At 39.3% G+C, this 26,446-nt stretch overlaps 1 protein-coding gene and 1 long non-coding RNA gene across 3 annotated transcripts in view; one reads left to right on the top strand and one right to left on the bottom strand.

Annotated features, from left to right (window-relative positions):
• Positions 1 to 251: 251 nt before the first annotated feature.
• IL26 (interleukin 26) lies at positions 252 to 7,748 on the top strand. Of its 2 annotated transcripts, none has more exons than XR_003572316.1 (4): positions 252 to 359; positions 2,347 to 2,425; positions 2,682 to 2,738; positions 4,177 to 4,316. XR_003572316.1 is itself a non-coding variant. In XM_027893293.1 (4 exons), the coding sequence occupies exons 1-4, from the start codon at positions 2,134 to 2,136 to the stop codon at positions 7,451 to 7,453; spliced, it is 381 nt and encodes a 126-aa protein (XP_027749094.1). In that variant the 3' UTR covers positions 7,454 to 7,748. The 2 variants fall into 2 exon arrangements, 1 of the variants encoding a protein (XP_027749094.1); XM_027893293.1 differs by lacking the exons at positions 252 to 359; positions 2,347 to 2,425; positions 4,177 to 4,316 and adding exons at positions 2,134 to 2,304; positions 7,216 to 7,281; positions 7,367 to 7,748.
• A 14,187-nt stretch (positions 7,749 to 21,935) lies between these two features.
• Positions 21,936 to 26,446, bottom strand: part of LOC114062163 — a 12,567-nt gene continuing 8,056 nt past the window's right edge. Inside the window, exon 2 of the long non-coding RNA XR_003572317.1 lies at positions 21,936 to 22,398. This is a non-coding gene — a long non-coding RNA (uncharacterized LOC114062163). The remainder of the gene's footprint in view (positions 22,399 to 26,446) is intronic.

Here is a 26,446-nt window from a genome sequence, read left to right as displayed (position 1 = left end):
ACTCAGTTGAAAAGTTAGCTAATTCAGTAAGATATGTACTGTTTCATGTGCAGAGGTGTCTAGAGCCCAATGCAAGTGTCACTGCTCCAGCCACGTGAGCATGGTGGTACGAATTCAAAGAAGAGACAAAATGAAACTTGTGGGCTTAGGGGTTTTTCAGCAACATCAGAAGTTTCAGAGATGTTGAAAATTATTGATTTTCTTATGAAAAGCTATTACAGATTGTTTACATAACCCACTTATTCCATTTAGATGAAAACTGTTGACCAAGGAGTACCACACCTTGGGAAATCCAAGGCAGTTTTGCATTCTAACTTTACTGCTTTCACCCAAGATCCTCTTCTATGATCAAATTAGGAGTAAGTGGCTAATCTTCTGTCCACATACCATTTGTGCTGAGGTTTGCTGCACCTCATCTGGCAAGCCTTACTGGCATTCAGAGAATTTAAATACAGACCACAGTTCACACAAGCACTAAAATGCACATAGGGCCTCAGGTCTCCATCAGCTCCAGTTTTCAAAAGTCTAAGCTCTCTTCCCCTTTTTGGTTCTTTTTGTCCACGGACCCCTTAAGAACTTGAGTGCTAGTGAAGCTACTATGATGTGTAGATGGTTCTATGGAAAAATGCATTTCCCAGAGCTGTTACAAGTGGGATCCTTGAAGCTGAATGTGAGTCCACTTTGGCCTGGAGGATGCTCGTTTGTGTAAATGGTCAGTGGGATCAAGGCTGGGATGAGTTCATTACCCAGCTTCCTTCCAGAGCTGACACATGTCGCTGGCACAGGCACATCAGTGGTGCCATAGAGGGACATACAGCTCTGACACTGGGTCTGACGAATCCCAGTCCCTTTGAATCATTTCAGTTGCAGTTGAAACTACTTTGATCTGTTTAAGGCCTTCTGTGTTGCTCTTAAAACATTAAAGGAGTAAAAACCTCTGTCCTTAGTGAGCATTTCAAGGGCTTGCTTTTGCTTCCAACAAAAATGGTATCAAGGAAGTATTGTTGTGCTAGACCAAAACCTGCTTTCTTCCTCTTCTTTTGTAATCCTCAGCCAGTTCTGGGAATCTTAACATTAGGCTTACAACCATCCTTGACTTAACAGCCTCACACTGCTGGTGTTACTTTGTGATTTCCAAGTCTATCCTTGGAGTGATGTTCTTGCCTGTCTGGAGTGGTACCTGTGAATCCCTCAACATTTGGCTGTCTTGGAAACAGGCCAGAGACATAGACTGCCCAATCTCTCTTTAGCATCTCTGTAGAAGAGTGATCATCTGATTCCATGGTTTTACTTTACCACCTCTGTGATGGGTATGCTGGAATCTTATATTCAGATTATTTCCCAGTGCCTATGTCTCTTAGTGGGCTTTTAAAGTGACTTGATAGCCAGGGATGCTCTGGCCCTTGCATGGAGTACTCCCTGGAGCCCTCCCTTTCACATTAAACAGCCTACTGCTCCTACTGGGCCAAATCCTGTCCTAGTAAAAGATTAATTACAGACATTAAAACAGGCAGCAAACACCCTTGCTATTACTTGCAGTGCCTCTGAAAAAAAAAAGCTTCTCAAAAACTGAACAATGAAGTTCTAAAGGCAGTGCAGTCCAGCTTCCTTATAGATAATAGATCTTCTAATGCTTTTTAGGGTTAAGTAGCAAAGATTTTTTTTCTCTCTGGGCCATTACCATTCAGAAAAGTGCTGCCATAAGGTTTTGTGGAAAAATAAAACAAAAACAAAAACATGCATTTGGCATATTTTGTTATGAAACTAAACTGACACTCAACTACCTTTTCCTCACTTGACCACCACTTAAATGAAACATGGCTTAACACATGACAGGGAAGTTCTTCTTTCTTGGAAACCTTGACCCTGCTGCCAGTAAACATGGAGACATCGTTTAGAAAAACGTCATAGAAGATTGTGGTCAAATTTATTGAAAGTGGAGCAAGATGTATAAAAAAGCACAGCAAGAGCACCGATCAGCCACCACACGAGCAACAGGTTATCTGCGTGAACATCTTGGTGCAGAAGCCGCTTTGAGGGTTAACAAAATTAGGTTAACCTCTGTCATCTAAGAGTTTGGCTGTGTCACATATGCTGCTGTGACTGTAGAGGCACGGAGATTTGGGAGCAAAGATGAAAATATGTTCTATTTTCAGATCTGGGCATTTTTTATTTCTGCTTTGTCTTTTCACTGTGGAAGGCAAAAAGTCACCTACAGGAGAGCATCCCTGCCGAAAAGAATTCCTCTCCCAGGTGACAGAGAACCTGTATATCAAGGCAACTAGTTTAAAATCATCTGTTCCAGTAAGTTGATCCCACTAGTCAAAAAGTTTATTTTATTTATAGATACTTCTTTACCAGTTTCATTACTGAACTCCTGGAAACTTTAAGAAGCTGAATGATCTCTACAAATCTAAGAGACAGGGTAATGTAGCTACTTCTTTTGTAAAGGTGTGAAAAAATTATGCATAAAAGATGCATAGAGAGGCTGGATGAGTTTGCCACGGAAGTTTGTAGCTAGGCTAGGTTTGGAACACAGATTTACTGAATCCTCATCCTACATCTGAAAAGGATGATGAAGATTATTGTTATTTCTATTAAGTTTTGTACAAACCAGACTTGAAACTCTGTCTCCCTTCTTCTGCTCAGGTTAATTAATACTAGCACATTATATTTTACAGAAGGATCTCATCAAGACCACAAGATTGCTTAAAAAGTCTACAAAAATGCTGTTTATGGTAAGATTTATACTGGTTTTCCAGTTTCTTATTTTGATTTTACTTTTATCAGTAGAGACAGGAATATGTCATCAAAAGGAATTACAGATGATGCAAAAATTGCTTGTGTTTAACTGGGATGGACATTTATGAGAGTTGTATGCTTAACGAAGTCCTCTGCTTAGAGGAAGAGTGTTATTTCTATGCCACATATTCCCATGGGACACGATGAGACAGTTGATCATAGTACAGGGAGAAAGAGGTGAATTTGGAAGGCCTACCTGGAGGCACTTCTTTCTAGATAATTGCAGTGGTGCTCTGCCAAGGAAGTTGGGGTGAGGGTATTTGTTGTGTCAGGTAGGAGTGTGCTCATAGTAGCATTTTCTCCTCCTGTGAGCCCTTGGTTGCACACCAGCCTCCCCAGAAATGTTCTCAAGCATCAGCCCATTCACATGAGGGCCAGGGCCATAGCCACTGTCCTGGCAGCTGAAGCACCTTTTGTTGAGGGCATGCAGTACCATGGATAGCCCAGGGATGCTGCAGAGAGTCAGGATACCCAAGGAGCTGCTTTGAGCTTAGACCTCTGCAGGTGCACTGGGAGAGAGAGGTCAGAGTTCCCAGGAAGACTCAGCAAGGGAGCGAGAAACAAAATTTGGGGTGTCTAATTGTAAGTGACTATAAGTGTATGAGATATTTTGTTTTCTTCATGCAGAGATCTAGTCAGCAGGGTCAGCTGAGCCAGTTTATCTTCAAGTACAGACCAACTGGTCTTCTGTGTTCCTTGGATTTCACTGACTACCTTGGGAGTGAAGGCTCCTCACTTGGCTGTGGGACCTACATGCTGGCCATCTGCATTTGGGTGGTGTAATATGCAGTTGCGTTACCCTTCTGATGGGAATTTCACACCTGGTACTTGGTTCTATGGCCGAAAAACAGGCATATATCCATTTGAATTGACTTTGTGTGCCCAAGGGAACCACTGGGCCACGCAGATGTGACACAGGGTTGACAGGATGACTGGTCTCTTCTGGAGTGGCAGTTGGGGGTGGGCGGGATACCCTACAGCGTATCAAATGGCACTGGACACGATGTGGAGGAATGGAACAATGATACCCACAATGGCTCCTACAATTTGAACAAGATGGTCTGACTGAACTTCTCAATTTATCTTTGTGTGTTGAGTACATTTGTTGCTGTCATTTCTGTTCATGGTTGGTCTTACCAATACTTCTGTGCCTGCCAGTGCAGCACCTTCCTGTCTTTCCTTCAGAAACTACAACTAGATTGAGTTAGTTGTAACTCAAAAAGGAAGCAGGCCAAGGGGATACTACAGTACATAAAAATGGTTTTATTCATTGCACGCTTTCCAAACATGCCTATTTTTACGAGGCTGAAATTTTCAGCCAAAGTTGACTTGTGAGGTTTTAATTTTGATACTCATCACTTGATTTGTTTTCAGACAAACTGCAGTGTTCGAGATCAGCTCCTGTCCTTCTATGTGAATAATGTTTTCAGTCATCTTGGGGTAGGAAGAGACAAGTTGTATGTTATTAGCGCCTTCCAGGTCCTGCAAGTGAACATGGATGCCTGTGTGAGTATATTCCAGGGAGCTAAACTGATTTTGTCCATCTGAAAAGTTAGGGAAGGGCTCGTATATCCTTTCTGCTCCTCCACACTGAATTCCAAAAGAACTGGTGGTGTCTCTCATGAGTAAGCAGGAGCCACAATTAGGAAGCACATCAGAGCAGTTCCCATGTGCCCACAGTCAGAGCAGGTTTTCAGGGAGTGGTGCTGCCCACTGGCAAAATGTTCCCAGAGTGGACCAGATGCCACAGAGAAGAGGTACTTTTACAAACATAACAGTTAAACACGCTTTTGCCTACGCAAATATACATCTTAGGTAGGATGCTAAGTTGACACCAATACTTGTCAATCGTTTCTTGTCCTATTTTTAATGGTAGACCAATAACAACAGGGTGTGTCTTCAAACTATATATCCTATGGATGTTTTTTTAATTCCCTAAACCAGTAATTCTCACAAGTCACAGTGTCCCAAAAAGTGGAGCATGACTTAGGGTGACATATAGCCATGGATATCCAGGCAAATGTCTACAGTGATTTTACCGAGTGAGAACAGGATGAGAAGTCAATGAACTAATGAAGTTTAAGAATTAAAAGAATTTAAACTTTGTCTAATCTGAATTGTATGATAGCATGAAAGAAAAGGACATTGATTCTATGCTCACACAAATATTTGCAATGCAAGAATAAACAACTTTAGAGATCTCTTTACAGAGTTAAGAAACCAATCAGAATATTCATGTAATGTAACAAGATTTAAATCCCAATGGGAGAAAACTTTACCAGTTTTCAGGTTCCGCATTTAAAACCATGCTAAACAGTTAAAATTTACAGCCATTATTCACAGCATTTGTCATACTGCTGTGGTTATCTGTGTCTGTCAGCATTCCAGATAGTGCTGTACTATAACTCCAGAATGTTATAATACAATTCCAGATGCTATAATATACTTACAGAGATTTCATTCTTGTCTGGAAAAGCAATTACACTCTATGCAAATGCCAGTACACACTGAGGGATTTGGACTGTCAGCTGTGACTGAATTCAGCATATCGGTTATTCTAAAATACTATCAGCGACCGTAGCTTGCTAGACAGCTTAGTAGCACATTTGTTTCTGTGTTGTATGGAGACAAAATGCTGCAGGTTTCTGAGAGTTCCTGCATTCTTTTTCATAATTAGTGCCAGTGCTTTACCCAACACAAGTCTAAACATAACAACTTATGTTTCTGGATCTTAGAAAGTGTTGGTGGGAGAGATAAGTCTTCTCCTGGTAGTAGAAAAACAGTAGCTCTTTGAGAAATGAAGGTTTGCCATGATTTTCTAGGAAACATCTCATTTCTGGAAACTAACACTTGAAGTCTTTGTATTAATTTATATTAATTTAAACCCAATAATAAAAAATCATGTGAAAGAATAATAGAAACTGTGAATAGAATGAAAGTACTAGATCCTTTGCTAATGCCAAGCTTGAGATTTCTCCATCATATTATTCCTCAATAAATTAGCACTCATTCATCCACCTACATAAGATCTTTAATGGTTGTTATGTAGCTGAGTTATAAGATGTTTATCTGAAGGGATTTACACCATGACAACATACTTATGTAATGAATTTGTTACCTTTCAAGGATAAAGTTCTCTATATAATTAAGCATAACAGTGATATATTTGTATATATACATATATATCTCCACCCTATACTCTTTAACAAACTCAGTCTGTAATTCAGCCAGCTAGAGATGTGTGTGCTATTTAAAAATCTTAACAGTATTTGTCTCTAAACCACTTTCAAATACTTTATACTCCAATGTTATGATTCTCACTCTGCTAGACGTTTTGTCCAAACAAGGAAGCTTTAATGTTTTCCAGTGATATAGGGACCCACGTTCTGTTTTTTTAAAATACATAAACTCTAAAATCCCTAAACCCATTTTCTGCAGTGAAATCAGACTCTTTCACTTAGTGTAATACTACAAGATAAAGGGAACAGGCATTTTTCCTTGGATACTCGGAGCATCCACCTGTAGCACCTCTTGGCTCAGATACCCTACTCAGCTTTGCTGAGAACATTATGAAGTTGCTTTGGAGGTCAGACTTATGTTCCTACATCAGTAGTGGATTATGGAAGTGTTTTCTCATATTTGGGTGGAGTGCAGAAGGACTCTGCAGTATCTTAAATCATTTCTCTTTCATTGTTGTAGACCTTGAGCAGATATTGAGTATTGTTTGCAATAGTCAAGCTAACTTGCTAGCTCATTTATTTACCCGTTTATGCAGGAAGAACAGAGTTTGTAATATGTATCACCACTAAAGCCAGCATAGTCATTTAAGGTCAGTTTTACTACCAAATTTGTTTGTTTGTTTTTTTTCTGGAAATCTGCATCATACAAGCAGACCTTTAAAAAAAAAAATCAAGGAAAAAAAGCCCCAAGTCAGAAAAAACTGCCCTGGGTAGAAGATTTTTAAAAATTTACTTCTATTTGAATTGTTTTAAAAGGTTTACTTTTATTTCCACTTTCATCATGTGAGGTGCCTTTAGGGACTGACCATCCATTTCAGTGGAGTCATCTCCTTTCATACGAGTTGAGGACCTTTGTCTTTTTCTTTTTCAAACATATTGTCCTTGTTTGTAGATTGGAAAACACCAGATTTTTCCATTTTTTTTTCCCCTGAAAGACTGTACCTTCCCCTTTGAAAACCCACTGAGCTCATATTACCACTTTTTTGTGTTGTGAACTCAACTTGGCAGGAAGCATGCAGGCAAAAGAATACATCTGAAGTAGAGGGAGAAGCGGAAATGATGCTGAGTTCACACATTTTACTGGTAGCCCTCTAGTGCCACACTGTGGGTTCAACTCTTCCTCATTACTACATATATTTACATCAGCATCTTTGAATTTCTTTTCATCCTTCAGCATCCATGTGCTCCATCCACAAGGTTAACTTCTGCAGTCAAAAAATTAAGGAGAATGTTTTTTAAGGTAAGAACAGGAGGCACTGGCTCCCTGCTGTGCTGTTCCAGGGCTGTAGGTAGTTTCTTTTCTAACGCCTTTATTTTCTCAACAGCTTGGAGAGAAGGGAATCTACAAGGCCATCCATGAGCTGGACATTCTCCTTCCCTGGATTCAGGCCTACATACAAACCATCCTATGAAGAATGAGGAGGTGACAGACAACATGCTGCTGCTGTGCTAAGAACAGATCCTTACCCAAAAGGCCTGAAAATGAATCGAGAGCCAGATGTGTCTGGCAGCAACTGTCTCCCATGAAAGGAGAGCCTCTGTAACACGACAGCATAAAGAGGGATTTTCATAAATTTTCACAGTTAGCCTGGCCTAGCAGCTATGCTTGATCTGCCTCTGGAGCAGCTACAGTGTGCTGCTGTCCCTTTCAACCTGCCTGCCTGCCTGCCTGCCAGCTGCCGCACAGGCAGTACCTGAACATATCATGCCAGCATAACTTGGAATCTGCTGTCCTAAGGACCAGTTACATAATCCCATGTGCCAAGGGCATGATCTAGCCATGCCTTGTGTCACCCTGCGTGAATACAGTTCAAATAAATGAAGAACACTTTTGAAAATCCCTCCCCTAAGCTATATTTCTTTTGGTTTTTTTTGTTGTAGATACATAACAATATACAGAAACCATTCTACATAAAAATGAGAAAAATAATTGGGTACTTCTTATCTCTATTATTAATTTAAAATAATAATTGATCCCTAATAAACATATACTAATTAATGTAAAAACTTTGGTCTAGGTTCCATGCATGGCCTTCAAATATCACATGATCTACATGAGATCAGACATGCAGAAAACACAATAAATGAATTGGTTTGTCTAGGATTGTAAAATGGTTTGAGAGATTTATGGAACTTGATGGTAGTGGTTTCCAAAATGTCTCTCACATAGTACAGATTGAAGATGGTTTTCTAATTTTCTCACATATTTAAATATTTGCCAGGATTACGAACCTATTCCCAAATCTGTATGTTTGACACTTCCATGGGGCTGAGATTCTGCAAAATTTCAAATTTCATAGTTCTGTTGTGTAAGGAGAGTAGAATACATCAGTGTGCTGACACCAACAAACCTTAGCCAGTTCTTCTGCACTGTAGCCCTCTGCAGCCAAGGGGTGTTGGCTGATTTTTGACAGGTGGTCTTTTGATTCCAAGGTCCAATTAAATGTGCTCTCAAACCAGGCTATGATCAGCACATCTTTATTTTCATTTCTTCAGGGGCCATTCAGAAACTCTCTGGGGTTGACATACCTGTGGTAGCTAGAGCAGTAGGGGACAGCCTAGCTATTCCCACTCCTGAACTCCTGAAAGGGCCACCGCTGCCGCTAGTGGGCTGTTGATTGTCATCCACATGAGTTGTTAGTGGCTGGTGAGGTTTAGGAGGGAGAAGAGCATCGTCTCTTATATAAACTGGCAAATCACTGCCCAGCATCCTGGAGGGGAGAAAGGGGAAAGCTAAGAGTAAATCCAGCTTGTGACCTGCTTCTGTCACTAGCCTGTATTCCAGCAGTTCCTTACAACCCCACCTCACCCCTCCTTGTCTGCAAACTGTGTGTGACTTGTCCTTTCTGATGCCTCATAAACTGCTTCAGGTTACTTTAACATCAAAGAATCATATTAGTTGCATGTTGAAATATCAGACAAAGTACAATGGTGGATGCTCTTTGGAAATGCTTCTGACCGACTCTGGTACCGGGACAAGCAAAACCAGTGTGCACTTCATGTGCTCACCCTTCAGTGTGCACTCTGCTCAGAGTTCAGCAGTCAGTGCCGTGACACTCATACATATCTTTTGCAGGGGCCCCTTGATGTCTCTGTGTTGATTTTAGTCATCACATATTAAATATCCCAGTTCAGGGGAGTTGACTGCAGGCACCTTTTAATGCATTGGGATAAACACTGGATGCGGTTTGTCTAACACTTATATAAAGAAATGGGCATACATGCTAGTTTTGGTTTGTTGAACATTTTCATCTTTTGTAGTGTTTTCACCTGATGATGTATATCTCACAGGTTTGATTAAAGAAAGGGCTGACTCAAAGAACTCTAAAAGGAGGAAAACGTCCTACAGTCTCTGATATAGACAATTCTCAGCTAAATTCCATTTCTTGTTACTCTTCTGAAGATGGAAAATCAGTTATGCAGACAGAAGGAAATAGGATGCATGAATAAACCAGTGTTACACCTCACATAACTAGTCGGATGGTGACTGAAATCTTCTCTATGCAGAGTTTATATTTTTTTTAGCTGTATGATTTTCACATCTTCTTTGACCTCCAGGTTCCTCAGACATTGACTTAAAAGGACAGAGCCTGGGAATAGACAGCCCAGGTGCCCATGGCAGAAGTAAAAGAGAAGAGCAAGAATGTTTTGTCAGACAAATTCAGTTGTAAATTGTCCTATAAAAGCTAGTCAGTAAATAATTCACAAAGCCCCCACAATTAAAAGAAAAAAGATAAAGGGACCCAACCAGTGAATAATATATAATCTACTAAAATTGTTCCTTGGCGCTAAAAATTTAAACTTTTTCCTTGTGAAGGATAATCAAGGTGCCTAACAAAAACATTCTTCTGCATATACGTTCTTACTCTGTGAGACAGCAAACATAATGTGCCTCCCAACAGTGGTTTTTAGATTTTACAGGGAGCTGCCAATCCACAACATACACAGACTAATATTTAAGAGGCACAGGTGAGGAGAAGAAAGCTGCCTTACACCCCTTATTCCAGAGGAATACCAGCTCCAACTGAATGCCTTGTATGCTTGGCAATGAGACACAGATTTACTCATCTATTTTATGAGATGTTATATATTGTTTCATTATTTGTATTTTATTACTAGAGGGAGTTGCACTATATGGCACACTGGGTTTTATTGCAGTACCTTACCAGGCAAATGTATTTTATTTGAGCAAACTATACTATAAACAAAAACCTGAACATAACATTCCTGGCTCTGAGGAATCATTTCCAAATTATTTTAGATCTTACTGAATTTCCTTCTTATTCTGATTTGAAATTCTCTCCTTTACATAGTAACGTGACACCTATGAGCCTAATAAGACCAAGACATATTTGTAACTGACTCTTTTAGAATTCATGATGCCGATTGTTGCCAAAATACCACATTCCAGGAGAAGAAACAGAAAAGGCTGTCCTGGTGCTTTAATTAACAGGAAGCTGCAGAGACAGAGCTGGGCACATACAGGACACCACTGCCCTAAAGTGCAGGGCCCATCCTGGCCTCACATGGCTGGAGCAGGAGCCTGCATGTTTCCCATGGTGTGATGGTTGTTCCATGGTGAGCTGGGCATCAGGGGGACCCCAGGGAAGGAAGGTATGGCTGCCTGAGTGTATGTTCACTTGCTCACCCCTAAGAGCATAACTTCGTGATTTCAAATGTTTGTCCTGCAGACAAACAACTGCATTGTAGCCCTACTCTCCTGTGGAGTCAATGTTCAACATCAGCTTGCAAATGCCAGGGTAAATGTCCAACTAATAGTAGGAGATTACTACAGAAAATAATTTTTTTTTCCAGTGGTTAATTAGATAGTGATAAAGGTGATACATTTAATGTCATGGTCTTTTTTGAGCATGCAATTTAATTTTCAGTTAACACAATCTCCTTTTTTATGGATTTATTCACACAGCTCACCCATTTGTTTGTGAAGTTTACATCTGCTCTTGGTTTTGTTGATTTTTGTTGAAACATGGAATAGAAAATTGACCATGGGCATGGTTTCACCAGCCTTCATCAGATATCACTGTCCAGCCCTTGCCACTGTCAGTGAGCAGTAACTGGGATCTAGGGGCCCCCATGGCTGAAGGCACTGCTCCTCTGGTACAGAAGAGAGCCAGTGGCTCCTGCAAACAGGAAAAACTGCCACATTTAATTGAGAGGATCCATGGGCAAAGGTTTCCAAAGTGATTCAGGTTGCCAAAGATTTTTCTTGTGGAAATTTTGCTGAGCTACCAGATCCAGTCAGTGGGTGACACACGAAGAGACTGATGAACTTTGAAAAGGGCAAGTAACACCTGTTTTCCCACTAGGCTGCATTCTGGGGGTCAGCCCTGCAGTGAGTATGGGCAGTCAGCAGATCTCTTGCAGCAGGGTTTGAGGTCAGGCTGCAGCAAGGCTCAGGTCAGTTGTCTCCACTCATCTGACAAGGAAATCAAGTTACTTTATGACATAAAAGCTCAGGACTTGTGTATTTTAGCCCTCATTTTCTACATGGCTTAGGACACTTTCCGCTCTTAATTGCCTTGTCTGTAAAATGAGAACACTTCTGGGCACAATGCATCCCTTCATCCAGTAATGAAAATCACATTTCCAAGCCAATTAAATACTCCTGAATGAAAGGCAAAAAGAGCATCTGCAAAATAAAGGTTTTTATTTAGTAGAAAATTCTTGTCATAAGTGACACATGCTATATGCAGGCTACCTAGCAACAAATAATTTGTTGCATCTTCACAGGAACATAGCAAAATAATTCCTATTAAAGATATTTAAGAGACAATTTGAAGTCGTAAGTATGGCAGAAAGCTTCTTGCTTTTTAAAACTGGAAAAGTGAAGGAGCATATTTTAATTTTACGGGTGAGACTCTAGGTGTCACTCTTAGAAAACAAGACTCATGTTGGTCTCAGTTTACTTATGACTCCAGTTGATGAAGAAAGTGTTAGAGCATATTTCATAGGTAGTTTCCTCGGACAGAAACTGAGATAGATATCCAGTTGGATTAGAAAGATTGAATTATTTAAATTCAATTCCCACAAACATAGAATTAAAATTAAAAATGAAGGGGAAGAAAGATGGGCATATAGCCAAAGACTAGGTTTATAAACCAACTATGAATTCAGTCTATGGTTTTACTATAGAATTCTGACCATAGATGAGTTCCTTTATTAAGGTACTGTTCTCCTTTGGCAAATGGAAAAATTTTCTATCAGTTATTAGCCCAAGGTAGTTTAATTTTGTTTAGCATACAGAAATCCTTAGAAGGAAATTAATGCCCATAAAGTGTTATTTGTTGTCACCATTTCTTAACATGTCTTATCACAGTGTTTTGGTCTTTTTGAAGTAGTGACTCTTACGACATGGGAAAAAAAGGTATTTTATGACTGTTACTGCAAAAGCAAGAATGAAAAACATGTGTCTATGTATTAAAATTGTCACTAGATCACAATTTCTTGAAAAACACTGATCTAGCGGAAAGTAGCAGCTGCACATGCAATTTTGGTGTTATGTAAATAATACAGGAACAGTCAGCAAAGACAACAATTTCCATCACAGACAAGACCCCGTACAGTTTTCTGCTTTCCCTGAAGTGGTTTTTTTTTTCCTCTGAAGTGCAAAATATTCAGACCAGAGACTATCACTTAATGAGTAATTTCTGCTGTAACCTTAAACATATACAACAAATTCCTCATCTCAATTGGAGTCCTGAGGTGGTATTATAATGTAGTCATAGAATCATGCAATTACAACATCATAGAATCATTTATATTGGAAAAGACCTTTCAGATCACTGAGTCCAACCATAAACCCAGCACTGTCAAGTCCATCACTAAACCATGTCCCCAGGTGGCACATCAACAAGTCTTTTAAATACCTCCAGGGATGACAACTCAACCACTTCCCTGGGCAGCCTGTTCCAGTGCTTGATAACCCTATTTGGAGAAGAAATTTTTTTAATATCCAACCTAAACCTCTCCTGACAAACACTGGGATAGCTTCCCTCAGAGAGCATTAGATGAATTAGAAGATTAGATAAGAAGACTTTTTCCTGAAACTTGGAAATAAAAATGGGATTTGGACAATGGCGTAACTTGTATTGGATTTATCCATTTTATCTCTGTTTCTTCGTGCTCACAACACAGGCCAATTTCTAGAGACTGCAGTAGCAGACTCTTTACTGCAAGGACGCGTGACCTAAGGTGAAACACACAGACTTTTGATCTAGTGATCATTAAGATGCTTCCCAAATAGCCCCATGTATCCAGATACTGCTTGAGTCATCTTCCCTGACAGCAACTGTGGGGCTGTGAAGAGAAGAGGTGTCTGGGCAGGCAGTGCTGTTACGGGAATGGAAGTGTTACAGCAGGACTCACCATTGCAGTGGTCACTTTACAGTGTATCCCATTTCTAGCCAGGCTTCTTCATATTGCAAATAATGACTGTCACTGGAGTATCACCTCCTAAAAACTGCTAGGAGCCGCTGAGTTGTAGAATACTCACTCTGCAAGAACGTATGTGGGGAACGGTTTTACCTTAATTCAGTTTTCATTTAAGAATAAGTATTTAGATTGACATTCCTATTCTGATGGCTCCAGTGGAAGAGAGATTTGGAAATGTAAAGACAGTCGGTAGGTCTGTGAGGAGCATTGCCAGAGGGAAAAGGATGGTAATGGAATTACAATACCATTGAGTGAAGGTGGATACCATTGTGGAATAAAGATGCTGGTGACATGTCAGGAGTAGGTTTGAATTGCAAAACATCATGGATAACATTTTTTCAGCCCTTTGGTTGGAGGGAAATGCATCTCTGAAAGGCAGCAATGATCAGAAAGCCACAGGGTCCATGGGGTAAATGAGGCTGGCTAGGACCTCTGGAGGCTTCTGGTCTGACCTCCTGCTCAAAGCAGGCACACCAGGAGATCAGTCCAGGCTGCCCAGGGCTTTGTACAGTTGGATTTTGAAAAATCTTTCATAGAAGCCACAGAAGGCTGACTTTGAAGGACCATTGCATCATTCCTGGTCAGGGTAAAGTATTACAGAGTTGAGTGAAGTCACAGCTGAAAGGAAAGGGGCTTTGTGTCCATAGTAGAAAGGAGAACAAGGAGCAACTGTCCGGCCACGAAGTGTTTGTCTGAGGTGAATGACAATCTGCAGGCAAATGTCAAATTCTGTGAGAGGAAAGGGTTTAATGAATTTTAAAATAGAAGTAAGACAGATGAAAAGTCTCAGATGTTTCACTTTTGGTAAATTATTTCTGAAGGTTGCAGGTCCCTTCCAAGTGATACTGAGGCTTCTGGTCCAAGGCCCTGGGGGTGGAAACCAGCCCAATCTTGATCTTGCTGCTGCTCCTCTCCTTGCAGCATGGGCTTTGCCAGAGAGGTTTTTCATGTGTGGCCCATAAAAGGGTCATGCAGATCACCTTGATCCTTGGCCATTGGCTCTGGATAGCCCCAGAGTGCCTTCTGTTCTCACCCTAGGTTATGATGCCCTTTTCAGAGATGTGTTGGCTTTTGGTGGGGGAAAACTGGTTTTCTGTCTCAGCAAACTGGCATAGCAGCAGAAGAACATGTCATGTTAAGATTTAAGTAATATCATTATTAATTAATCATTAAATTATCATTAAATTAAGTAATATCAGCTATCTTATTGCAGTTCCCTGATTTTTGAATAGCCAGAGGTAGAAACCTGAGAAAATCTGAATTTATTATGCTTTAGTGAAAGAGGATGTATAGTGATAGAAGGGACCAGAGGAAGAAGAGCGTAGAAGAGGAGTGATGATGGGTGAGTAGGGGAGCCTGAGGTGTTTGGTTTTTCTCTGTAATTTCAGCATGTTGTATTTTGCACATAAAAAAAAAAATCTACTTAAAGACAGCACAAAGTAAAGTTTCTAGCAGCTGGAGTTGCAGAGAGAAGAATGAAACTCAGAGATTACAAATGAGGTTGTATGTAGATATTTGAGATGTAGGTAGGTGCTACAGATACTAAGATATTGAGATGTGGACAGGTTTTGCTTTTCAAACTGCCCTTTAATCAATTATCATATTTTTCTTCTATTTAAGACCTCAAAAAGACCTTCACACTTGACATAATAACAGAGTTTGGGGTCATTAGGGTGCATCACTTTTTAATGTTAACTGATAGATGATTTTCCTTCCACTTTCTCCCAGTGCTGCTCATTTAGCCATGATTTCAACTCAGCTGATGAGAAGGATATAACTTCCTTGAAGTAGCCATGGTGCAGAGAGGGGCTTTGTTTGCTTGTTTCTCCTAAAGATTCAGTGAGCAGTAGTTAATAGCAGAATACACCATGGTGGTTTTATTGTCTTAGGTGAAGCTTGTAGCCTGTGTCCATCATTAATAAAGCATCATCAATTATTTCCTATTTTCTCCCTCACACCTTGAAAGATGAAGTGGTTTGTGCCAGCCAAGCATGTAGTCCCTAACCACATGCATGTAGTCCCTAACCACATGCGAAGAACCCACTGACACCTCCAAGACAAATTTTGTCATGTCAGTGTAAATGTTTTCTCTGTTCCTGTATAGCAATTAAGGAATAACCAGCAACACTTTCCAAGTGATGAAGAAAGCTCACAGAGATAAACCACAGGTGCCTTAAATTAGTCAGTTGATAAAACTATTTACAAGTGAGCCTCCTAGATGCGAGGAAAAATTTTTTTTGTGAATGAGAAACCACAGGTTTTCAGTGGAAAAGACAACCTGTTTTTCTACCCGCAGTAGGGGAAAGAGTGCTTCATGTATAACGATACCCATGAGGGCTTGCAGATGTGAATGCCAAGCCAGGGGACAACTGCAGTGGGGAAGGAGAAGGGCAACCCATGCCAGCAATCAATTTGGAGTCTCTTGGGCAGGTACTGGGTGTTGCCCTTGCTCCACGAAGGCTCCCCTGTTCTTCCTTTCCTGCGTGCAGAAGAGCCATAACATGAACAAAAGCAGGATGATCATGATGTTTCTTGGTTTCAGGGTGTTTCTGGGGTCTTGGGGCAAGCTTGAGATCCGTGTGGGAATGGGAGATGTTTTCTAACTCTGTGAAATGTTGGGACTTGTTTTAGAAAAATTTCACCATTCCATTTAAGCATAGCCAAGAGCATTCAAGGTTTGGAGAAACTGCAGGGTTGCAAAAGGACAAAAAAATGGAGTGCAGGATCAGGTGTAGAGCTGCAGTCTGAGTGAGTGAATTGGCCTCTCTGAGACCAGCATCATGGGCTTGCATGCCCTGTACTCCAGAAAAGGTTTGCTGATATCAAAGGGTAATTGAGAAGTTCAGCACAGTCTGATTTCAGACTATGGAAGCAAGATTCTGGTGCTTATTCTTCTGCATAGAGAAAAAAACAAATGACTCTTTGGAGGAGGTTTTACAGAGGGAAGGGAGAAGGCTACACTAATGTACTGGATAACTGCAATCTACTAAAGAGTTTCCCAAACTTAAACTCTAGAATAAGTGTTTCACTGAGTGTAAGAAAACTGAACAATTGTTATAAACTGCATGTGTTGTAGTATGGCAAAAAAAGTGAACACAGGTGCTCAACTCACCCATGAGTGACGACTACTGGGAAGAAATAGAATTAAGTAATTTCTGCAAGTGGTTTCACTATTGATTTTCTGCTCCAACTTTTCATTTCTTTGAAACATTGGAATATTGTAAAGGATTTAAGGAAGAGTCATAAGAAAATGTGCCCACTGGTACAACACATTAAAGATATCAGTTCAATGCCACCCATGAGAGGGAAGATAAAAAAATCAACCAGATTGTAGTTCATCTACAGAACTGACTTCATAAGAAACACAGTGTTTCTTTGGCAAGACAGAAGAAGGCACAGCAAGGTTATACCCTTCAGTATTAAAACCAGGAAATTCAGTAAACCTGAAATTAGCTAACTAGATGAAATGAGACAGCCATTCACCAGACCAACTGGTACAAACGATCACTTTTAAGACTGTAAATGGAGTGTCTAAGTTTTTTGATATCAAGTACAGGGTTGGAACGAGGTGATTTGAAGTTTTGTACCTATGAACCTTTCTTTGTTTTTTTGGAAAGGCTGTTGTAAAGCTTCATACTCTTGGTTTCCAGAAGTCTTTAATTTCTGGTCTAAATTTTCTCACTGGTAGTTTATAGACATTTTCTCTAATATCAGTTTATTCTGTTAGCTTACATCACTTACTGAATTTGCTGTTTACCCACTCTAATGTAGTTCAGATAACAATGGAGTTTTTTCTCAGCCTTTATTTGTCTCAAGTTGAACAAGCCACACTCTTCTAGACTTCTTTTATAAAACAGGACCATTTTTAGCTTGAACCAATCTATACTATAGCATTAACACACAACTGTACATTGGCATTGCTCCCCTCCTCAGTCTTCTGGAAGCAACTTGCCCAGTTAACATTCACAGCATACATCTCTATTGCAGTATTGCCTTGATGGTGCCTGGGATGAGTGATGGTACCATGGAGTCATTATCCTTCTCCAAAGGGTGTCCTCCCAACTTCTTCCGACTATAAGCCATACATCCTTATTGATACACAATCATGTATCTCCCTGTTTTACTAATTCCATCCTTGAGTAAACCAAATTCTTCTCGCTTCAATCCACCTCTGATTGAACCCATGCTTTGCCCTCTTTGCCTTTAATGGTTCATTATTTCATAATTTGTTCTAAAGCTTTGCACACCACTCTTGTCAGACAACATATCTCTTTTGGCCTTGCTTGTCATTTCTCCCTTTCTTAATGACAGTTATTACACTTTGTGTTCTCCAATCTAAAAGTGTTACCACTCTTTTGATGGATGGATTAAAATTTCTCTTTAATGCTACTGCAATTTTATGTACCCATTCTTTCTGTTTGTTTCCTTGATGGGAGAACCTTTAACTGCACCTTTCCACTCATGCTTTTGCCTTATAGGAGATTGTTTCCATTCTTCTTGCCCTCAGTCATCTTGTCTTTACTTCTGTGTTTTATTTCAACGAATCTCAAAATAATCTTTCTCACCTACCACATTCACCAATGCTTCCTAATGTTTCTGTTCATATTAAGAATTGACCTGAATTGTCTATTTAATTTGGGATTTGAATATATACAAACATCCAGGCCACTCTTAATCTGCATCAACCTCACTTCTCTTGTTTTCAAGAGATATGCTCCTCTTGTTTTCATTATGATGACTTCTGTTTTCAAGTGTGTTGATTTGCTGTGAATTTGGGAAGTTAGTTCATGCCCCTTTTTGACACCCGAGAGGCAGCTGTCACTGCTGATCAGGCCTCTTTTCTGTCCTTCAGGGCTCTTCTATCCTCTTGTGGTTCTTGAGGAGGTGGTTAGGTTGGCTGCTTTCATCAGAATAGTATCACAGAAAATCCTAGAAGCCCTGGAGATACCTGGTCCAACCCTCTGCTGTGAGTGGGTTAAGTTATCTAAGATATTGTCAAGCCCAGTGTTGAATACTTGAAGCCAAGTTCCACCATTTCTTTGGGCAACCCACTCTGGCATTTACTTTTTCGTATGCTGAAGATCCCTCTGAGACAACTTGAGCCTGTTGCACTCTGTCCATTCGTTACCTATCTGCGTGAAAAGAATGCTTCCATCTTCTTTGTAACTACCCTCTGGGTATTGGAAAACTATAATTAGATACCCTTGAACCTTCTTGTCTTGTGGTCAGACAAACTCAATTCCTTCAGTCTTTCTTCGTAACTAGAGATCCTCGACCCTATAATCACATTGGAGGCCATTGGTAGAAGCTTCTCCCATTTTTCAGTGTCTCCCTTGAGCTGAGGAGACTATACTGGTGAGTCTCTGCTGGGGAGACTATACTGGATGTGGATTGAGAAGTGCCAAGCAAAATGGGAGAAGAAAACATCCTGTGACCCACTGGCTGCAGTTCTGCTGATGGAGCCCAGGATACAGTTTGCCTTTGGTGCTGCAAAGATGAAATCCATTTCCATTCAGCTGTCCACCAGCACTTCCAGGTTCTCATCAGCAGACCTACACTCCTGTCTGTCGTATTTTACTTCTTTCCTTTTAAGGCAAATTCTAAAGAATTTTGTACTTATGACTTACAGAAACCCTGGTCTTGCTTCATATTTATCTTTACCCTCTGGCTCACTGATTAATTCCATCTGATTCGAAACTTGTCAAAATGTTTCTTTTTGACATTAAAAGATAATTGTTTAACTGAAAACTTACAACTCATGTGACAACATCCAGTCTCCTTAAGAGAATTAGCACCTACTGCATTGATATCTTCCCCAGTACTACTTACCTTCTTGCTCATACTGCATTTTATTGTAATTCATCTTTATCCAACCAGGGGACTGGATAGTGGATATCTTATATGACTCCAGAGGAATGTGTTTTACTATGATATTTTATCCAGATCTTTTTTTTTTTTTTTTTTTTTTTTTTTTTTTTTTTTTTTTTTTTTTTTTTTTTTTTTTTTTTTTTTTTTTTAAACTCCAAGATATTCCTTCAGAGATTCTGCCTTTTGGTTCTTTCTGTGACATAAAAAATTTCTTCATCATCCCAGCTTTTACCTCTGCTTTTTCTAGATTTTTTGTCTGTGCTCTAGGCATGTCTGCTACTTCACTATTTCATTTTCATTATTTCAGCAGCAATTCTGGAGTTGCTACAAGACCTACAGACTTCCTAAGCCTGTGAATATTAGTAAAGTATAGCCTTCTGATTTGAGTGACTAGAAAAACAATGTGAATGCATTCCTTTTTCACCTAATCAACAGTTCATTATTGCTGACTCCTTGACAGTTCCTGGAAAGACTTCCTTGGAAGCAGAGGAGGAACTGATGCATCCCACCAGAGCCTCTTTTGAGTACATTTCAAGCTGCAATGCCAGAAATTAGAGGGTTTTTAATAGTTCTCCATGTTTACCTATGTATGAGAAGATCCACAACTTCTTTCAAATATTTAATTGCTTTTTCCACCATTATTTATTTCTGTATACATATCTGTTTCTACTTGATTATTCTGATTCATAATCTAGTGTAAACATTATTTTAATTTCATGCTTCCCATTGCTTAGACCTTTCATCTTGGGTTCTTAAACATTTCAGGTAAGATCAGGAATTGTTGCAAGATAACTTATGTCTTCATTAGAAAAGGCACAATACTACACGAGCAGATTAGTAAGTTAAAAAAATTGGCATTGAGGACCCAGCTTCCAAACTGTACTTGAGATTATCTTGAACTAGCTCTACTCTGGTCCTGTGGCCTGAGTTCATGTTAACAATTGGAGAACATCAAGAGAGTTTCTGAAAACCTTTACCAGATTTATTTTATCTGAAAGGAACTAATATTTGGAGACTCCAAGAGTGCTCCCAAATGCAAGTACAGTGAGTGGTGATCAGAAGATCATGGTTTTAAGTTCCCATGTGTAGAACAACTGGCATACTAACGCAGAGTATCTCACTTATAAGGGCAGGAAAAAAATTATAAGCCAGTCTGAAATGTCTTTGATATTATTTTAGCAGCTATTGAACCAGAATTGCTGGTTTTCCAAAAGGAAATTCTCTTATGGAAAGAGGAGAGCAGTTCAGTGCACTGATGGAAACCAGAGTTGGTGTTCCTGAATTCTGAGTCCTTTGAAGTTGAAACTCAATATGTATATTTACTTAAGCAAATCTGTGAAAGGGCTGTTGTACTTTGCCTGTGCACATGGAGGCAGAGGTAGAAAACCACAGCTAAAGCCTGGTGTGTAGTGGCTCCTCTGCTACCAATATCCACACTAGCAAGATTAAAATAAACCAACACTAGCTGTTCTGACACGTTACAGTTTCTCCTTCAATTTTGCTGCACAGATATGCACAGAATAGGCTGATGTGGCAAACCAGAGGTATAGAAAAAGGATGAAGTAAGAGTCTAGAGCCCTCTACACATTAATATGAACCAGTAAGATTAGGTGGGAGGGGAAAGTTCCTCTCGCAACTCTTTTTCAAAAGTTTTGGTAGTTTTTCTTAACTGCCATATAGACTTTCCTAGATATTGACTCTCAAATCATAGATAAAATTAATACTCTTTCACAGCAACCAAACAATGGCACTAGGAAACCTATTCCCCTCTTTATGGTAACTAACTAACATAGAGTTTAAAATATCAACACGTGGCCCGTTGCGGTGAATGAATCCAAGCTGGGACAGACCTTGTCCAAGCAGAACTAACTTGTAACTTTATTACCCCATATATATATACAGAATAGGAGTCTGAGCTATCAAGCCAGGCCAGTGTTTATAATCCCCACACATACCACACATGCCCACGTGACTGCTTTCAGTCAAAAAGAACAATCATGCCTCAAGTGGCTTTCCAGCTTGACCTTGTCATTCTTTTTACATGCACTATCCTTAGCTCTGGCTCACTCAGGACCACAATATTTTTGTTTTATTGTTTTCTTCTTCTTCTTTTATCATCCAGGTGGCCAGTGTTGTCTGTCTGGCTGCTCCTACAGCCCATCATTAGTAGAGCAATCTTGCTGTTGCTTAGCTGTCAAATTTAATGAAGGTGACAGGAGTTAAATTAGCTCTGAGACTTTTGAGTCTCTCAAATTTGGAAGAAACCGCTGACTTTGCTCAGAAATTTCTGTCAAGGAAGGAACTAACAGCTAAAAAACTGCCTAAGTTTCATTTCCTTAGGAAAAAAGATTAGCAACCCAATCTGCCACAGTACCTATGTTTTGATTAGTTTAAAGTATGCTACTTGAGACTGTATTTTGTTCTTTTTGAAAAGAATACTTTTGTAGTTTTGGAAACAAAATATTTGTTTGCTTTACTATCTTTTTTAAAACTTGCTTTATTTTAGTTTGGTGTCAGATATTCATTAGTCTCTTCAAAAAAGCAACGGAAATGTAGTTCTCTCTTGTTTTTTGGGTTTTTGGTTTGGTTTGGTTCTGTTTTTCTGTTTGCTTGTTTGTTTTTTCATTTAAAAATATTTATCACTAGTTAATTCGATCTTTACATTGCCTTAAGAGGACTAGAGGATGTTCATTCATAGCACTTCACAGCTGTTAGTCCAGGTCTTTGAAAAAGGAAGATAAACAACTTTAAAATAAAGTGCATCTACACTCGACTCACAAGAGCTCTTCTATAAGCAGACTTATTTCCTGTGGAGTTGAAGAGGAAATGTACTTAGGGTGTGAAGTACCTTCTTCATTTTTTAACTACTAAAAAGCAAAGGTCGTGCATATTTTTCCGTTCACTTTAAATTCTGAATCTAACTGGAAAGTCTTGCAAGCAGACTCCTCTCAAGAAGCTCTGTTCTAAGTAATATGTTATCCATGGATGAATTTCTTGTATGCCTGACTTTCTGGTGTTCTCATATGTGTTCTGGAAACTGGACAGAAACAGGTAGGAGCAAACCTGTGATCTGATTTGCTTTTTTTTCTGTGAGTAAAAATGACTGGCTTGCTTTGTCACACAATTATGAATGGCACTAAAGAGAATGGTGGGTAAGGGGAATCCCCAACAAACTGTCTCCTGGATTGTTTTAGAAGAGAAGATTGCACCATGCAGTAGATTTCTTCTAGGAAATGTCCTGTGTGTGTTTCTGAATGGTTATGACAGAAAATGCCCACTCTGTAGGCTGGTTTCAAATATTTAATGGATATTTTCTTACTGAGGCTTGAAACACTTGATTGACTTACCCTCCAACATGTGCCCACACCCACACACTTGTGTTTGCACATACAGATGTGATAATTAGCTATTATAAATTGTGCAGGGAATAATGTGAAAATTATCAGGTTCCCCCTCCATGATCACATTTCAACTTGAAATACTCAAGAAGAAATTAAGGCATTACACCATTGCTTTCACATCTTTTTTCTTCCAAATTTAAATATGAGTATTAATTTCTAACAATAAATGTCTGTATGATAAAGTACTTAAACTGTGAAAACAAATGCAACTGTAAGATGGAAACTCAAATGGCACTTCAATTCCTTGCTAAAAACTAGACCAAAAGCTCCAATGCAAATAAAGCCAACAGCACAGAAAATCAGTGTAAGGAGAAGGAATGAATCACAAAACCCAACACGCGGAGAAAATTCTACAAACATAATGAGAGTACTATGAGCGGGGCTGGTCACTGACAGTTTGATGGTCTGAAAAGTACCATTTTGATTTAGTATTGACAAGGTTTGCAAAGTATTAGGCTGATTGAGGGCTATGATTTCCAGTGTTATCAATCTGCAATGAATTTTCAGCAGTCTGTGCTATTTCATGAGGTTGCACGCTGGCCTCTGATGAGGTCAATGAACTGACTTAACACATACAGAAGTCAACAGCTGATTCAAGATTAGTGCCATTTGGTCTTCTCTTCAAAAATCTTCTGTAAAATCTTCCGCATCTACTTGGATGCAGAAGTTCAGATGGCTTCTTGCTTCTTTCAAAGGTGGATCAGATCCTATGAAAATGAAACTGAATAGTAGACTATGAAAATACCAGAGGTCTCGGTACGGAGATTTGCTAAAGTATAAAGGAAAATATACACTCATTTACTGGGAATGAGGGAAAGATACTGTGAGCAATACATGTGATTTTTTTTTTTAATCTATTAATATACAACAAAGGTAGACATATACATATATATTCACAGGAAACATCAGAAAGTCAGAACCACAGACAACATGCCAAATTACAGTGGAATTGTTTTCTTAATGAATTAAGTCTCTCAAAGTGCACTAAAATATTACCTTAAAACTCATGGAAATATTTGTGGAAAAGGTTATGGAAACACTAGCATGTCTGTCTTATGAAAAGCAGGGCTATTAGAGAGTCATAGAATAGCCTGAGGTGGAAAAAATAGAAAGATATATAGAAGATCCATTTGGGGAAACCTATTTTACTAAAATATATCTTTATTTTGCAGAATACTTTACATGCACAAAGGCACAAAGTGCTTATCTGAAGTCAGTATGTTGTACTGATAGCATGGGATTGATACCATTGCCTGCTTAACAGTAAAAGTCAATAGTATGAATGTTGTAGGTGCTAGCGCCTAAAAAGCCTAGGCAGAAGTATTTCAAAGGTCTTATGAAAGAACACTAAAACAACTATGTTTAAATCAAATCTTTTTCTATTTGCCTTATTCTGCTTTTAGAAGTTCTTGTTTTACATATTTTTCCCTACATCCATGCTTGAAAAGTGATTAGAAAAAAATCCCAACCCCAAAACTCTAAAATAAACCCTGCAATTAATGAAATCACTTAAGACAAGAAGGTGAGCCTTTAAAGTGGAAACAAACACTGTAAGATCCATGATTTAACGCCCAGAACTGGCAGTATTTTCAAAGGATATTATGGTGCTGAAAGCAGAAAACTATCAAGAGTATTTTTCCTCATGGAAGAATGAAGAGGAGCTTGTGAAAATGGAAGATTTTAATTAGAAAAACCTGTAGACACTCTGTGATTATAGCACAGGTGGTATGTTTTATAATACCAGCCATACTCTGGGTTGCTGCCGTACCAACAGTTGTGCTGCTTTTCCATTGATACGGAATCAACCTAAAATTGAATAAGATTTGGAATATTATTCTGTTTTATGGGCAACAGATCTTAATCGGGAATTGGATAGGTGTAAAGATTCTAAACAGTAGAATCCTAGAGTAAAAATGCAAGCCATATTTGTCCATCACTGTCTTCTACAATGCCATCATTATTTTCCAAGACAAAGCTTGAAGTCCTACTTATAGGATGGATGAGTACCCAGAATATGAGGGGGTAGTTAATTCCTCTTGATAATTCAGAAAGGAATAATTAGCCTTTGGTGGGGAAAGTTTTTCCCAATCTATACACTTCTTTCCATCCTGCATGAGTTTACCAAATTAAAAAATGAAGGGAAGTATGAAGCAGATGGTTTGTGTCAGTCAAGGTACCATGATTTTAATAATTTCGAACTTTCACCCTAATCACTTCAAGTTGTACCCATCAGCTCATTATCTATCTGGACATCTGTCTCACACACAGAGTGTTAGTTTCCTCTTCCCTTCCTTTGGAAGACTCAACAGCTGATGTGTGTGAGCAATTTTGTTATTGGAAAGAGGGATCAACAATACGCATTTTCACATTGCCGATTGCGTGCAAATGGGAGTATGTAATGGAGACCAAACGGTCTTCCTTCTGTCACATCTCAGGTGGTACAAACTGGTTTTTCAATTCTCTCAAACAATATAATCTCCAAAAAGTCCTTGGAATGCACAAAATACAGTGTTTTGTTTAGAAAAATTGTCGAAACAGTTAATTTTGAGCTTTTCAGAACTTCCCTTTGCCCCGAAAGCTTATTCTTATAAAATACAGTAGATGTTTTGTGCCAGCATTGTCCCCACTGATCATTGGAAACATCCTCTAAATCACAGAAATCCAGTGGTCACAAGGAACAGATAACTACACCCTTCATAATGTGTAGCACTGATGAAGCATATAATTATCTCTAGGAGAGTGGGGAGTTGCTTTTTCTAAATTATTATTAGTTTTTTGTTATTATTAATTTTATTATTAATTTTAGTTTGGTTGCTGGTGGGGTGGGGGGTTGTTGTTGTTTAGGGGTTTGACACCCATCCAACCTGGTCTTGAACATTTCCAGGTGTGGGGAATCCACAGCTTCTTTGGGCAATGTTACAGCATCTCACCACCCTCACAGTAAAGAATTTCATCGTAATACCTAATATAAATCTTCCCTCTGTCACTTTGAAGGCATTCCCCCTTGTCCTATGACTACATGCCCTTGCAAAAAGTCCCTTGCTGGCTTTCTTGTAAGTCCCCCTTAGTCATGAAGTCTGATTATCAAGACATCTACTTTGCAGAAAGTAGTAACATAGTAGTAAAAATAACAATGCTTAGTAATTACATAGCACTGGTACAATGTGTAGGCAAAGTTTTCATCACTTAACACCCTCAAGTGTGCCAACACCTGCCCCTCAAGCCTCCTCCCCAGCATTGTGAAGGAGGAACCAAAGGAGTTTTATCTACTGCTTGATAAGAAAGGGACACTAAGAGGTGAAGTGTGATATAAGGTCAGAACAACTTGGAGAGGATTTTCCAGCCATGAGCTACTTTCCTTGGAAAGTAGTAATAGAGAAAGTCACTAAATTTTAGAGAAATGGAAATCTGGTAGAGTTCTGTTGAACTGGCATGGGCAGTTGCTTACTAACCACTCTGTCAGCACTCTGAGGAGTATGCATAAAACAAAAAATGAAAGGGAAAAAGCTGTAATCAGTGGTCATAGGGAAGTTTGACATGACTTTGCAAAGCCATCATTGGGTATTTGGTGTAAGGTGTTGTATGAACAGAAGGGTGTGAAACCTCTGCTTTGCATGAAGAGTCAGATGACTTCCAGGCAGAAAAATGAAAAAATGCCTGGGTTTCATTTCCTATTGTGTTTGG

The sequence above is a fragment of the Empidonax traillii genome, unplaced genomic scaffold (assembly GCF_003031625.1).
Source record: "Empidonax traillii isolate 1590-97213 ecotype Southwest subspecies unplaced genomic scaffold, ASM303162v1 scaffold385:size1130455, whole genome shotgun sequence".
Classification (NCBI taxonomy): domain Eukaryota; kingdom Metazoa; phylum Chordata; class Aves; order Passeriformes; family Tyrannidae; genus Empidonax; species Empidonax traillii.
This window is presented reverse-complemented; position numbering and strand designations above follow the sequence as displayed.